At 39.2% G+C, this 14,280-nt stretch overlaps 1 protein-coding gene across 6 annotated transcripts in view; it reads left to right on the forward strand.

Annotated features, from left to right (window-relative positions):
• Positions 1–10,795, forward strand: part of Zbtb44 (zinc finger and BTB domain containing 44) — a 57,984-nt gene extending 47,189 nt beyond the window's left edge. For 4 of the 6 annotated variants that reach the window (XM_063265734.1, XM_063265733.1, XM_006242769.5 and 1 more), the window contains 2 exons: positions 1,060–1,360; positions 3,741–10,795. In XM_063265734.1, coding sequence (XP_063121804.1) covers positions 1,060–1,360; positions 3,741–4,023 — 584 coding nt within the window. In that variant the 3' untranslated portion in view covers positions 4,024–10,795. The remainder of the gene's footprint in view (positions 1–1,059; positions 1,361–3,740) is intronic. The other 2 variants (XM_063265731.1, NM_001034942.2) reach the window with 2 other exon arrangements.
• The last annotated feature ends 3,485 nt before the right edge of the window (positions 10,796–14,280 follow it).

Consider the following 14,280-nt stretch of genomic DNA (forward strand, 5'->3'; position numbering starts at 1 on the left):
GCAGGGAGGGCATAGATAGCAGCAGGAGCTTGAAGGGATCATGTCAGTCCAGTCAAGAGCAGAGAGCAGTGAGGAATGCATGCATGGTAGGTAGGATTCTTCTTGCCCTCTTTCTTGTTGATATAGTCCAGAATTCCCTACCCAGGGAAAGAGCCCACTAGCAATTAATAGACTCTTCCCACATCAATTAACTTAATAAAGGTAAACCCAGAGACCCATCTTCCAGGTGATTCTACATTTTGTTTAATTGACAACACTAACCATCACAGACAGGTGATGGTTAAACTTTGAGTTTAAACCTCTCTGATAAAATATTTGTTGTTTGGGGGGATTGGGGGTGTAGTTTAGGTGTGTTTTACAGCCAGAACTTTGGTTCAGTGGTTGGACTCTTACCTAGTATGCACAGGTCCTAAAGTGTATCCCAGTTCCACAAACAATGAAATAATTGGTTATTTAGTTTCCTTTGTTGCTGTGATAAAACTTAGGGGAGAATGGGTCTATTTTGTCCTACAGGTGGGTCATAGTCCGTTATTAGGGAAATCTGAGCACAAACGATGGAGGAATGCTGCTTGCTGGCTCACTCACAGGCTCGTAATTCCCTAGTTTCCTCATACAACCCAGAACCAGCTGCTCTGGAGAGTAGTACTGCCCGCAGTGGGCTGGGCTTTCCTACACCAACTAGCAATCCAGACAGTCCCCAACAGATGCCGGCTGAGCTGATCTCTGGAAGGTCCTCGGTTGAGACTCCATTCTGACATGACTCTAGGCTGCTGTCATGTTGACAGTTAAAGCTAGCTAGGTTAATTAATTTTTGAAGTCTGAAAAATGCATCATTCAGAAAACAATTCAATATGTATTACCTCATTGCCTCTTCCCTATCTTGCCCTTTTTTAAAGCAGTAGTGACTTCAAATATTCTGGACCATCTCTGAAAGAATGTTGAGTCTGTTTTATTGGCATTTTTTCTTAATTTTTGTTAAAAAAATGTTATTCAGAAATGTGTGATTTTATGACCTCTCAGTCTATTTTTCAGATGGTATTTTGCTGTTTTGTTTTATAGGAATTAAACCATTTCAGTGTGACTGCTGTGGAAAAAAGTTTACCAGGGCTTACTCGCTAAAGATGCATCGCCTAAAGCACGAAGGTAAACGCTGTTTCCGGTGCCAGATATGTAGTGCCACTTTCACTTCCTTCGGGGAGTATAAACACCATATGAGGGTTTCCCGGCACATTATCCGCAAGCCTCGGATTTACGAGTGCAAAACATGTGGCGCCATGTTCACCAACTCTGGAAATTTAATCGTGCACCTGAGGAGTCTGAACCATGAAGCATCAGAGCTAGCAAACTACTTCCAGAGCAGGTGAGGTGCACAGCGAAAACCCCATCAGGAAAACCTGCTTTCTAAACTCTTCCTGCTTTTAGGGCAGCCAGCCTGCTGTGTTATCAGGTTGCCAGCTAATCATTCACATTCACTTTAAATTGCCACTGTGCATACTCTGACCACCTGATCTGATGAAATTTTGGTAGGTCTCCTAAGTTATAAAGTTATATTATTGGTATTTAGAATATTTCCTACAAAATAAATAGTAGAAGTACCCCCACAGAAGACTATTTGTCCTCTTAGGTTTTCGTTTTTATGGAATTAAATAAATTTCCATATACTATATATCATATATATAATATGCTAGATTTAACTAGATCTTATTACCAGATAGACCATGTCACCTGTATCTTAGTAGACTACAGGTCAGACTATAAATGTTAGCAGAGTTCTTTCTAAAGTTTAGATATCCATGTTTAGTGGTACGTGCCTTAATCCCAGAGGCAGGCAGGTCTCTGAGTTCCAGGCCAGCCTGGTCTACAGAGAAACTGTATCTGGAAAAACAAAATAAATACATAATAGTCTTATGTAAAGGAGTATCCATTTCCTAGAAAACACTGTTTGACACCTGTTACCATGGATATGATTAGATCCAATAAGTCTCCTGTTTTCCTAATTTAGTGCTCTGGCTTCTTAGCATTAATGATCTATAATAATATATTTATGATTTATAGGTTATCCAAGTAAATGCAGTTCTATTTCTAGCTCTGCTGCTGACTGAGCATGTCAGGTATCACTTGAAATTTGGCTGAAGATAAAACACAAGCTTTAACAGGAGAGTATCTAAGTCCTCCTGTGGATATAACACTCTGTTATGTGTGATTTTTTTTTTTTTTATTATTTTCTTTTTTTCGGAGCTGGGGACAGAACCCAGGGCCTTGTGCTTGCTAGGCAACCACTGAGCTAAATCCCCAACCCCTATGTGTGATTTTTAACATGGTTAGAATTCCACCTCTGTAGGAATCCTTGGTTCCTCAAAAAATAAAATCCTTCTAAACCCTTATACTTTTAAACTAACCTTTTTTTTTTTATAAACATCTTTTCAATTCTAAACTATTAATGTGTAGATTTATTTTTCCCTCCAGACCAGGTATTCATTTTATTTAATCAGTTCTGATTCTGAATGTATAGTTATGTCACTAAAGTTAGATTACACTTGCAGTAAAAATAAAAATAAAATAAAAGGCTCAGCGGTGTGCCCGTGCGGAGCCGCTGGAGCCGCATGCTCTCTCACACTGTCCCCTTGGTGGGCTGTCACCACGCCTGACACATCACTTTCCGAAGGGCCATTCCAGCGAGGCACCACGCCATGCTAGCCCCAGGCATTCTATAGCCGCCCTCTCCAGGCTGTTCCTCGAGGAACTTTGCTCTCATCCCCTATAGCCTGGTAAAATCAAAATTCTAGAAACTTGTAATGTATCAATCAGATTTATATGTTAAATTCTCAGTCCACAATACATCCACACAATAAACTCATTGTCAATTAATAAAGATATAAACCGCTCACCTAGACAAGGTAAAATTGATCCAGTCCACCTGAATCTGGATCATCCTGCTCTGTCGTCTCCATCTTGATTCTCCCACTTCTCCTCCTCCTCTCTTCCTAGACTTTTTTCCCGCCTACCCTTCCTTCTCGTTCAGTGATAGGCTTCACCTTATCCTGGACCTGCCTTGCTGCATAATGACATCATCCTACATGTGCTTACTCGTCCAGTTTTACCTCTCCTATGGTCTTTCCCATGTAGGCCCTGTGTCTTATACTGCTCGTCTCTAACCCATGAAGACTTTTTAGGAAATAGAGCACAAGACATCAGAAATTACTTTGCACACAAACTGAATATTCAGAGTTTTAAATGGTCACTCCAAATGTAATGAGTTTCTTTCTAAATTTTTACCAAAATGTATTACTGTTTTTATACATAGTAAGGTGAACACTTAATTTCTATATCTTTCAACTTCACATAGTAAAATACGTGTAAGGTCATATATGCATAAAGACTGGGCTTCTTTGCTAACCTCTATGTAGGTAGAAATGAAGAAATGGGTTTATATAAACCTTTTACTCAGCTTTAGTGAGATGCCACTTACATTATATACAGACTCCTATATGTAGATCCAGAAAGACCTTTGAAGTGTCCAGAGAATCAATGGAAGTGATCCTTAATCTTTTCTATTGCCCACAGGGAGATGGGATGTACTTTGGTTCTATTGAATGGCTTCAGTTGATATTTAAGAAAGCTTATTTATTATTAACTTCATTGAATAATTAATGAAAAGTCCCAGTCTTGTTTTATAGATGATTTCTTTTTATTATAGTTTGAAGATTAATCTTGTATTTTATCCTTTGCCTCTCATTTAGTGATTTCTTAGTACCGGACTACTTAAGCCAGGAGCAAGAAGAGGCCCTTGTTCAGTATGATCTTGGAGAGCACACTTCTGAAAGCAGCTCTTCTGTTCAAATGCCTGTGATTTCACAGGTCTCCTCAACCCACAACTGTGAAAGCACTTTTCCCCTGGGGTCTCTTGGTGGGCTTGCAGAAAAGGAGGAGGACCTGCAAGAGCAGCCAAAGACCAGTGCTCACGATGATGCTCCCCGAGATGACCCCCCCAAGGCAGAGCTGTCTTCTATAACTATTGAGTGATTCTGTGATTGGCCTGGGTTTTGGGGTTTTTTTGTTTTGTTTTGTTTGTTTGTTTGTTTGTTTGTTTTGGAAAGTGCCTGTGCTTGGTCTCATATGTTTAAATTTAATTTAATTTTTTAAAAAGGGGTTCCCTTTGTAAGCTCTGAAACTAGAGGGTTCTTTGTTTTGTTTTGTTTTTTCATAGCTTTAGTATGTATACAATAAGGTAACATTGAAACAGAACATAAACTTTAAGAGTAAGGAAAAGCAGCTGACTTAGAACATGGCAGTTCTTCCATTGTTAAAAGTGGGCAGCAGCAGATACAAAAGAAGTCGGGTTGTTGTTGACCTTTCTGAGATAAGAGGGCTAATGAGAAGTTACTAAAGAGTTTGACAAAGCCTAAGGAATGTTTACTCCTGGACACAGGGTGTTAGAAACCCTGTAGTTTTGGAAGAATTTACGGTATTTTTTTTTTCAGATGACGGTAAATAACTTCTGAAATCCAGTATATTCTTTTTTTTTTTTTTAAGCCATTTTGGATTTTCATGGTGAAAAATTAGTATCAGGCAGGTATTTTCTGTACCTTTGTAGTACTCCTCCAAAGGCTAGGTGTGGTTGAGAAGAGTCAGGCGCGCGTGGAATGGCAGGGCGCAGAACGAGGTACGTATACCCAGCTTTGCAGGAACTCTCTTCAGACTGTTTTTTTTACTGGCCATTGACTGCTGACATCTGGTTAACTAGGACATTGCTCAGATAAGTGTCCTCGTGTCCCATCAACAGCACTTTCACTTGCATATATACTATTGTGCTGCCATATAAAAGAAAAATATTGAAGATATTCTATATTTTATATATAGGTTTATGTATTGTTGAGGATGTCGATGCTGTGCTGTTTTGGACAAAATAAAAGAATTCTGTTTTGAGGCTACATTCTTAACCCAATTAAGATTGTTTACAAGATCACATTTGACAACAATATAATGTTCTTATTCCAAAATATTTTAAGGTATTGCCAAGTTTGTTAAAAGCCGCTATTACATAGTTTTCACAGGATGTGAGCAATAATGTGAAAGATAAGAGGTGGTAAAATGATCATCTATGACTCAAAACTTAGAGGAGCGATTGTTAAGACTAAGATCTAAAAACTTTGCTACTCAGATGATAAAATTTATATGATACTCTAGATTGGGATATACTTTTTTATCTGCTGCCATTAAAGCCTCTTTGATCTGAAGTATTCATGAATCAATAAATAATGAACTTATGTGTAATTTTTTTTTTTCCCGGAACTAGGGACCGAACCCAGGCCCTTGCACTTGCTAGGCAAGCGCTCTACCGCTGAGCTAAATCCCCAGCCCCGTAATTTTTTATATAGAAAGTAGCCCCAGCATTTATCATTGTGGTAGCCCCTGATGGGGTTAGAAGATAAAAACTACATATGTTTTTTTGTTTGACTTTGGATATTTGTAACAGGATCATAGGTAGCCCAGGTTGGTCCAGAACTCATGATCCTATTGCCTCAGTTCCCCCACAATGCTTGTTAACATTACATATCATAGACACATCACCACATCCAGATCAAGCTATAGTCTTAGTCAAACACATGATCTGACTTTTACCCCAGTGCCAGACCTTACTTACTTACACTTTATGTTTTAGTAATTTGTCTCTTTAAAATTTATTAATTCTGCAATTTAATTTCTATCTCTGTCCTTTTTTCTTCTTAATACTGAGAGTTGAACCCAGGACTTTATATATTATGAGCATGTGCTCTATCACTAGATCCAACCCCAACCCGTATTTCTAGTTTTTTACCTGACTCATTTGCTCCCAAGCATAAGTGTGTGACCTTCAGAAAAGTCAACTAAAAGAGTCAGTAATTTTTATTTTATTATCATATGATCTTTGAAAACTGTGCCTACTAATACATAAATCCTAAAACTCATTAGAATCCTATTTTAGTAAGGTAAATGTTTTTGGTTCTAAACTGGGTTTTTATTTTGTTAAGAGCTAGAAAAAGGGGAAAGGAAGAAAGAAATAAGAGTAAATCAGAGATGAATTGATTTGAAGAATTCTTTTGAGATTTTTGGTGAAAGTGTTTCAGTATGCCCTCTCCTAGGAATTCTGAATTAGGACAGCCCTGCTAGCTTCCCTGGGAAGGACGTGCCTCACTGTGGATTTTCATTACTAGTGACAAATCTTGGAGCCAACCTTAATGAGAAATTCCAATATACTATGAATGCACAAATGGTTAGATGCCTACTGCCCAAATCTTTTTGATAAAGTTACCCGACCAGTGTTTTTTTTTTTTTTTTGGTTCTTTTTTTCGGAGCTGGGGACCGAACCCAGGGCCTTGCGCTTCCTAGGTAAGCGCTCTACCACTGAGCTAAATCCCCAGCCCCCGACCAGTGTTTAATATAAAATGATACAAAGGCCTTTTTCTGTTCCAATATGACTCTACATTTTTTGAGGACATTTTGTTTATGGGTCTATTATAGGAAATACAACTGCAAGAGATAATTGTATATATAGTAATACTTAAAGTTTATTTAAAGTTGATTTAAGAGGGGAATGCCTAGATGTATACTTTTCACCAGAACATATGGAAAACATTGTGAAGAGATGAAAGCCAGTTAATGTGATCCCATCATAGAAATCACCAGGGGAACTAAACAGAGAAGCAGTCTTGTTTAGAATAAATATTTAAAGGTAGCTATCTTTCGTAAGGCCTACGAGGGTAACTTTGTGATATTTAAAGGGCTTACATTTTAGAATGCTAGATAAGTTACTTTTTAAAAATCTAAGCATTTTATATAAGAAAAGCTCTGTTTTCAATTTTTTTCCAACTACCAAATAGATAGGATGTGCTTTAGAGGTAAAGTCTTCACCGTGTTGGAGGCGGTAGCCCCTCCTGTCAGTCTTTGCATTTCCAAACTCCAGCTTCAGAGGGTCACGTCAGGACGCCACTGACTCAGAAACAGAAAGTTAACAGGACACTTTACCTTGTGCATTTAAATTTTCTAAGAAATGGATATTGATAACGTTATTATCCAAAAATATGTGAGCTTCTCTTAATTGGCCATTTTAAACAATCCTAATTTTTATTTTGAGTCTAATTTCAAGTTTAACCACAGTTCATTATTACTAGGTTTTATTTTGAGTTTTTCAGGGGTGGAGTTTAATTTTTTTTTTTAAGTTCACAATTTTGTTAAGACAGAATGTACTAAAATGTTTAAGTTGCTTCATTTCAGTCTTATGTTTGAACATATTAAGTCCCAATAAATAGGATCCGTGTTAAGATACATTCCCTTTGTTATTAAAAACAAACAGAAAATACTTGTTAAAATGTTTTACTAAATAGAGTGGAGGAGTAAGGGCCTCTGGTTCACTGAGTCATTGGTTCTCCAGTTGCCTTCTAACTACGGAGCCAGGCTCTCCTGTTTTAAAACTGATCCCCATTCCTTTAGAAGCTATGTTAAGTCTTTCACTCCTTGAAAAAAGGCTCTCCTTTCATTTGTCTAATTAATAGAAGGCACTTGCATGGTGAGTGTCTGTTTTCAGATTAGGCGTTAGTCTGTTAGCTTTTCTAAGGTACATGACCATACAGTGTTATGCAGAGGGGATCCTCTAGCAGGATCTCAGACACTGTTTTCTTATGATGGCAAATGAGCAGTCCTCAATTCTAACTCGAGAGATTTTGGTTTGTAGACCTAATGACCAGGCGAATTAGAAACTTCCATTGTACTGCATCACTCATCTGCCCAAAGGGCCTTCAAACTGAAGTATACACCTACATGAAGGAATGATGTGAGTTCTTAACTAGGAGTGGGGGAAAAGAACTAGGAAAGCTCACATAATGGAGCAGACAGCCCAAAGGTAGGGGAGAAAGATAGGTTTTCACTGTAAACGTTGACATCAGACGCCTTTTTATATTTCCATAGTTACTAAGAGAACATATAGAAACCAGAAGGCAGTGGAACAAAAGTGAGGGAGTAGAGAGATGTTATTGTTGTAGTAAATACAGCTATGAGGAATATTTATAACTAAATACATGTTTTAAATAAGATCAAAATTAAGATTTCTTATTTTGCTTATACTAGTATTTATCCACTCTTGTTTTTGACAGAATGTGGTGACGTGGGATAATTTTTACGTGAAAAATCTTCAGCAAAACAAATTTACCAAAATAGCAATGGGTCAGCTAAACACTGGAGTGGCATTAAGCCAGTCCGCAAGCCGGTTAAGAAGTAGGCTGTAATGTTTCACTCCGGAATGCATAACTTGAGATGTTTGCTGCAACCTAGAAACATGAACTGTGTAGAACAGGGAATGCTGCTGGGCACTACCAGGAGTTACTGAAGTGATGAGTGAGATGCTTTCCCATATCGTAATTCTGGTTTATAATAGAAGCGATAGTTCCATGGTTTTGGAAGTAGTCACTGTAGATTCCAGACAGTCCAGTTGGAGCCTTGGCTTTGGCAGTGTCTGAACATGTTGCTTTAACTGCTCCTTCAACTTTAGCAGTGCTCCCTGAGTGAAACCCAGGCCGGTTCCAGCAGACACCGGGCTTCCTGTGGACATAACAGTTTACAAAAACTTAGGAGTTCAGACCCTGATTGAGAAACATTAAAATTAATGTTTTTATTAAAAGTATAAGAGAAAATTAAGTTTTTTTAAGTGCCTAATTTATAAAGTTAAATTCTTTATTTCTAAGTTATCAAGCTTTGCTAAGCCTAAAAACCCTGGGCTCAGTTGTGATGATTTACTAGTAAAGTCACCAGTAATCATTTGAGGAGCTATAGTGTCATGACTTTTACTAAATTCCTTGTTTTCTCAAATGGCAGACTGACTATACCTAGAGCTTGAAAAGTCACCCTGTGAGTGAGTTCATTACCAAAGCCCGTCACCTGCTGAGTAGTCAGCGCTGTCTGCACAGGAGGGAGTAGTGTGGCTTCAAGATGGCAGCATTGTCCGCAGTGGTGTTTTCCAGAGAGCCTTTTCTGTGAGTAGTGTGTGCGTGCCCTCTGAGCTTGTCCTGTTAGGTAGCCGTTCTCCGGTTGACAGCTGATATGAAGGTCTTTGGCACTGAGAATGCAGTTTTGAAAGTTGCACTGCTTTTCTGCCCCCTAGAGTGAGTGGCATTGGATATTTAGAAGTGAGGCCATAAACTTGTTACTTTGTTTATACAAAATGATGGCTTCCGATGCTTATGTATGGAAGTATTGCTTAAAGAACAGCCTCTGATAAGGTAAAATCTGGTTTTGACTCAAGTTCTAATGATGTATTTAGTTTATTGATACTGGTGTCTCCTGTTGCATCAGCTAGATATTGCCTGCCTCTTTGTTAAGGCACCCTGTGGCACCTTACGTTCAACTTGAAGGATGGTATGTGGCCTCTTTGTGCCTCTACTGTCTTTTCAAAAGCCATTTTATAAAAATCTTAGGTATTTTAATATTTAAATATATATATTTGTGAAAGATACTTTTAGAACGAATTTTTTTTAACTTTAAAGTTCCTGTATTCCCATTTTTAAGAGTAAACTAAAGATTTTCCAGGCTTAGGAGTATCTTTTTTCAGAACCGTGATAAGAAAGTCAGATTGAGGTAATAAACCAGAGAGTTTGATGATAGGGAAAAAGATATCTGGTGAGGGGAGACAGATTTAAAGGTGAAAACAATTACTTTGATGTAACAAATTAACTTCTTAAATAAAGTTTTGTGGTTTTGCTCCTGTGATTTCGTATTTGCTGCTATAGTAGCTCACTATTTTATAGGGCTAATATATAAATCTGGCCCCATTTAAAACTGAGGTCCTTTCTAATCCAAACAGCCTAGAAAGAGACTGCAGCACAGTCTGCCAGCGGTGGCCAGTGTCCATATAGCTGATGCATGCTTTAATGTTTGCCTGTAGCTGGCAGCACGGAGGTCAGGGAAGCTTCCTACCCTGCCAGACAGAGCATTATGATTCTTGGGGGACTGGCATCTGGGAGACAAGACAGGCCAAAGAGGGAACCGCTGAGGAGAGCGTGTGAATGCAGTTGCATGTTCCCATGTTCTCCTATAGCAGTCCTACTCTCCAGCTGCGCCAGTCCCCATGTCACCAGCTCTGTACCAGTTGTCATCTCATTCAAGTGTGGCTTTACTTGGTGACAGTGGCCATAGCTAAATTACTTAGCATGTTTGACTTTCTACAATAACAAAAATGGTCTTAAATTTTTGTTTTGATTTCCTAAAAAAAATGTACACAGTGTCATAACTTCACGTTTTATAAACTAGTATCTGGCTATTAGTATTTTACAGAAACCATGGTTCTTGGTGACTACATATATATATATATATATTTTTGTGACCTTTTTGTAAACTAAGTGCCGTTTCAACGTTACAATCATTTTTAGAGTTATTGTAATCAATGTGAATATCATGTTTTTTCAAATCTGTTCTGAGCCTAGTGTTTGCTTTGTGAAAAATATGTGTATTGTATATATTCTGTATAGTTATACTGTATTGAAATATTAGCTTGTTTGATATGAGAAAAAGTATGTATTGAGTACCTTTTTGCTAGCCTGATTGCTTAATCTTTTTTAAAAAGGTTTAATTTTTTTTTTTTAATCTTTAAACTGGCCTTTATTAATGGTCACAAATAAAGTTGCAGTTAGAAGGGATGGACAGGGAAAATTTAGTCTTGAGTGTCTTTGGATAGAAACATGAGACTAAGATTTGTTTCGGGTTTTTTGTTTGTTTTTGTTTTTGTTTTTTTTTTCTCATTAAAATACCTTACTGATGTTTTATGAAATAAGTCTCCTGCTGTTGTCATTGCCTGGTGGCTAGCAGGAGGGACTGGGCCCTGAGTATGTGCAGACTGGAGACTTAGAGTGGATAGCATCTGTCAGTGCACCTAAGTACAGATCCCACCATACCATGCCCAGGCCGGGGAGGAAAATGTCAGGAGAGCAGTTGGGGAAGCCATCAAGTCTGAGAGCTAGGAAGCCAGCTTCCTGGGTAAGGTTACTCATTGGATGATGGTGGCCTGTGATTTTTTTTCTGAAGTTGTTTCGTATTTAATACTGGTTAGGCGGAGACGTGGTGCTGCTATTTCAGTAGTGACTGTGGGAAACAGAAAAGCAGCTCATCACAGAAGTGGTGCATAGGGGCCTCAGAGGAAATGACTGTAGTGAGCTCAATGAGCCACAGTCATGTTCCTTAGTTAGGTTCAGAGGTTAAGACAGAGGGTTAAGTGTTTGGTAGTGGGCAAAGTCAGCAGTCTGGTTCCTCTAACCCTGAACCATGGATTACAGGCCAGGGATAAAAGTCAAAATGCAGGTTTTGCGTAAAAATTATGAATGGAAAGATTCTGAGGCTGATAGTAAAAGTGGTAACTAAATAAAGATGTGTCTTCTAAATTGGTGGAATTAGGGGTTGGGGATTTAGCTCAGTGGTAGAGCGCTTCCCTAGCAAGCGCAAGGCCCTGGGTTCGGTCCCCAGCTCCAAATTTTAAAAAAAAAAAAAAAATTGGTGGAATTAATAATCTGGACCTTTGAACTAGAAAGTTTGTTCTAAGAAATGAACAGAACAGAGAAAGTTACCAAATTATATAAACAAAAACCTTAAAGGAGGGAGGGTATGTATTAAATCGGTCTTTATTTTACATGACCCTCTTTGATGTCAGTAAACCTCACAGATGTAAAACAGATAGGTGTGTTTAATCTAGAAAGCAGTCCCCCTGTGAGAATGCTCTGAATGGAATTAGAGCCCTCCTTGACAAGAAGGGCTGTTGTTGTAACACCTGTGACTTCCTCCAGTTCTCATTGGTGTTTCCTACCAAAAAGTAAGTATTTGTTCTCCATAAATAAGGAACAGTTCATTGCAAAGGCCATGAGCAGAGTTGGTAGTACTTAAATACAGGACCCTCTCATTTGTCAGTCCCTTCTCACAACTCTATTTTTATTTTTTATTTTTTTCGGAGCTGGGGACTGAACCCAGGGCCTTGTGCTTGCTAGGCAGGTGCTCTACCACTGAGCCAAATCCCCAACCCCTATTTTTATTTTTTTTAACCCATAAAAAATTTATTAGCAGTGTACAGCAGGCTCTAAGACCACACTTTGTTCCAGCCATAGGAAGCAAAAGATAATGTGGTAGAGAATCTTGATGTTTAACTAGGAATGAGAAGTGATCACTGCCTCCTCATAGAAGGAAGGGATCGTTTATATTTTTGCCAGATCTCTTAATTCCACCTGTGGTCAGTCCTTCCCGGCTATCTTTGTCTTTAACCCTTGGAGTTTCTCTTTCTGCCTCTGTTTGAAAGTCTTATCTCTTTTTCCAGTTTCTTGGGTTATTCAGGGTACTTTTTCATGCTACCTTTGTATCATGCATGACCTGGTGGTTTTGGCCTCTTCCCTAATTCCTGATGCTAAGCCCTTTTGCTGTTTCTGACCGGAAATTATTTTACTGAATGAGTAAGTCTCATTTACCAGAGAACTTGACAACTTAGGCAGGATCAATACCTAACCTACCCCACTTCAATGCACAGCTCGTATGTGGCCAGCTTCAAATGAATCACCTTGATTCTTGCCAACTGGAGATCATCTATTGGAAAAGTTGCTATAGAACACAGCCAAGTTAAAGTTCCCAGACTCTTAAAGTTCCCAGACTCTTGTCTACTTTGAGGGCAAGGGCAGAAGTGCCGTCTTCAAAGATCCAGACATATATACACAGTGGGGTCCTCCAGTAGAGCCTTATTTTTAGGAGAGAGGGAGGATGCCGGCAGGCTCTGGTCTTGCTGAGTATCATGGGCTGGCCTTTAATCCTCAGAACGACTGTGCATAGCCGGCCGAGGTGTCATAAATTTTTTTTTTTTTTTGGTTCTTTTTTTTTCGGAGCTGGGGACCGAACCCAGGGCCTTGCGCTTCCTAGGTAAGCGCTCTACCACTGAGCTAAATCCCCAGCCCCATAAATTTTTTATTGCTTCCTCAAACATCACAATCCACACCTCTCTTGATAAAAGGGAGCCTCCTACACTCAGTGGGACTCCCTCTCAGCTTAACATAACACTCTGGATCTTTATTCCTTGTCATTGACACTGTCTTATTCATGGATGGCTTGCAGACCCTTGGCTGACTGAGCAGAATGCATGAACCCTCTTGGTCTTTTGGAGGCAATGGCTTCTAAAGTAAAGAATTTTCAGAAGGGAAGGATTTTTCTTTTTTTTTAAAGGCGGGGACGGGGCGTGGGGGCGGTGCTTGACAAGTTCAAGTTTATTTGAAGTAACTAAACAGAATTTACTGTTCCAAAACTCACAAGGTTACAGAGTATTACTCTGAAAGTTTGTTCTCTTTTTAGTAAAATACTTTGATCATAGAAAATTGTATAAATTAGTCTCCAAACGTTTTTAGAATATTCACATTTTAAACAAAATATCCCTGGAAAACATGTAAGTTTATAACCAAAGGATGGCAGCATTGTCAAAACATGATTAATGTGCAAAAGGTAAAATGCCTTTAGGGATCACATGTAAAACAGTGGTCCAGGGAGACTGCTCATGTAATGTTTAACTTGAAAGCACTAGGGCCTGAATTCAGTTCTAGAACCTACTGTGCATATGGGTAATCCACGCCTAGGAAGATGGAGGCAGGTGGGTCCCTGAGCAGGCTGGCTGGGTGACCACAAGTCCTAGGAAATCTACACGTCTCTCCTCCCTAGTGCTGGGACAAGCACCAGCCACATCAGCCTGGCTAACACAGCAAGTCCCATCTCAGAAACTTTAGTTACCATATATTTTATAAACCCACAGTTCCTAGGTCAGATGGCCTGTTTAAGGAATCATAAAAAAAAAAAAAAAAAAACCCTTTTTATTTCCGAGAAATGCAAGAACTCTGTACAGTATCCAGTTGAAGGCAGCCCAAAGGCTGTGGACTGCCACCAAAGCTGCAGAGAGGAATGGCAACGGGAACGGAGTTTAGTTCATCTATGGCTGCAGTTACATGTGAACATTTTTAGGCCAGTTTTTTAAACTCCGAGTTACGGTGAGCACACCAGGAAACTGATCTTTGTCAGGACTCCATTGGTGTCTGTGGGCTCCCGCTCCTGTAGGGGCCACTAACAGATAAACCTTTCATGCTACCAATACCAGTCTCTCCCGTCTTCCAAACGCTGCGTTTACTGAAGACAGTGCCAAACCTGAAGCCCTTCTGTTCTCCAAAGGCATCAACAAACAGCAAATCAGGACAGCGTGAAGAACAAAAAGGGAAGGACTTTTAACAGGAAAGAAAGAACCAAGACTGG

Source organism: Rattus norvegicus, chromosome 8, assembly GCF_036323735.1.
Source record: "Rattus norvegicus strain BN/NHsdMcwi chromosome 8, GRCr8, whole genome shotgun sequence".
Classification (NCBI taxonomy): Eukaryota; Metazoa; Chordata; class Mammalia; order Rodentia; family Muridae; genus Rattus; species Rattus norvegicus.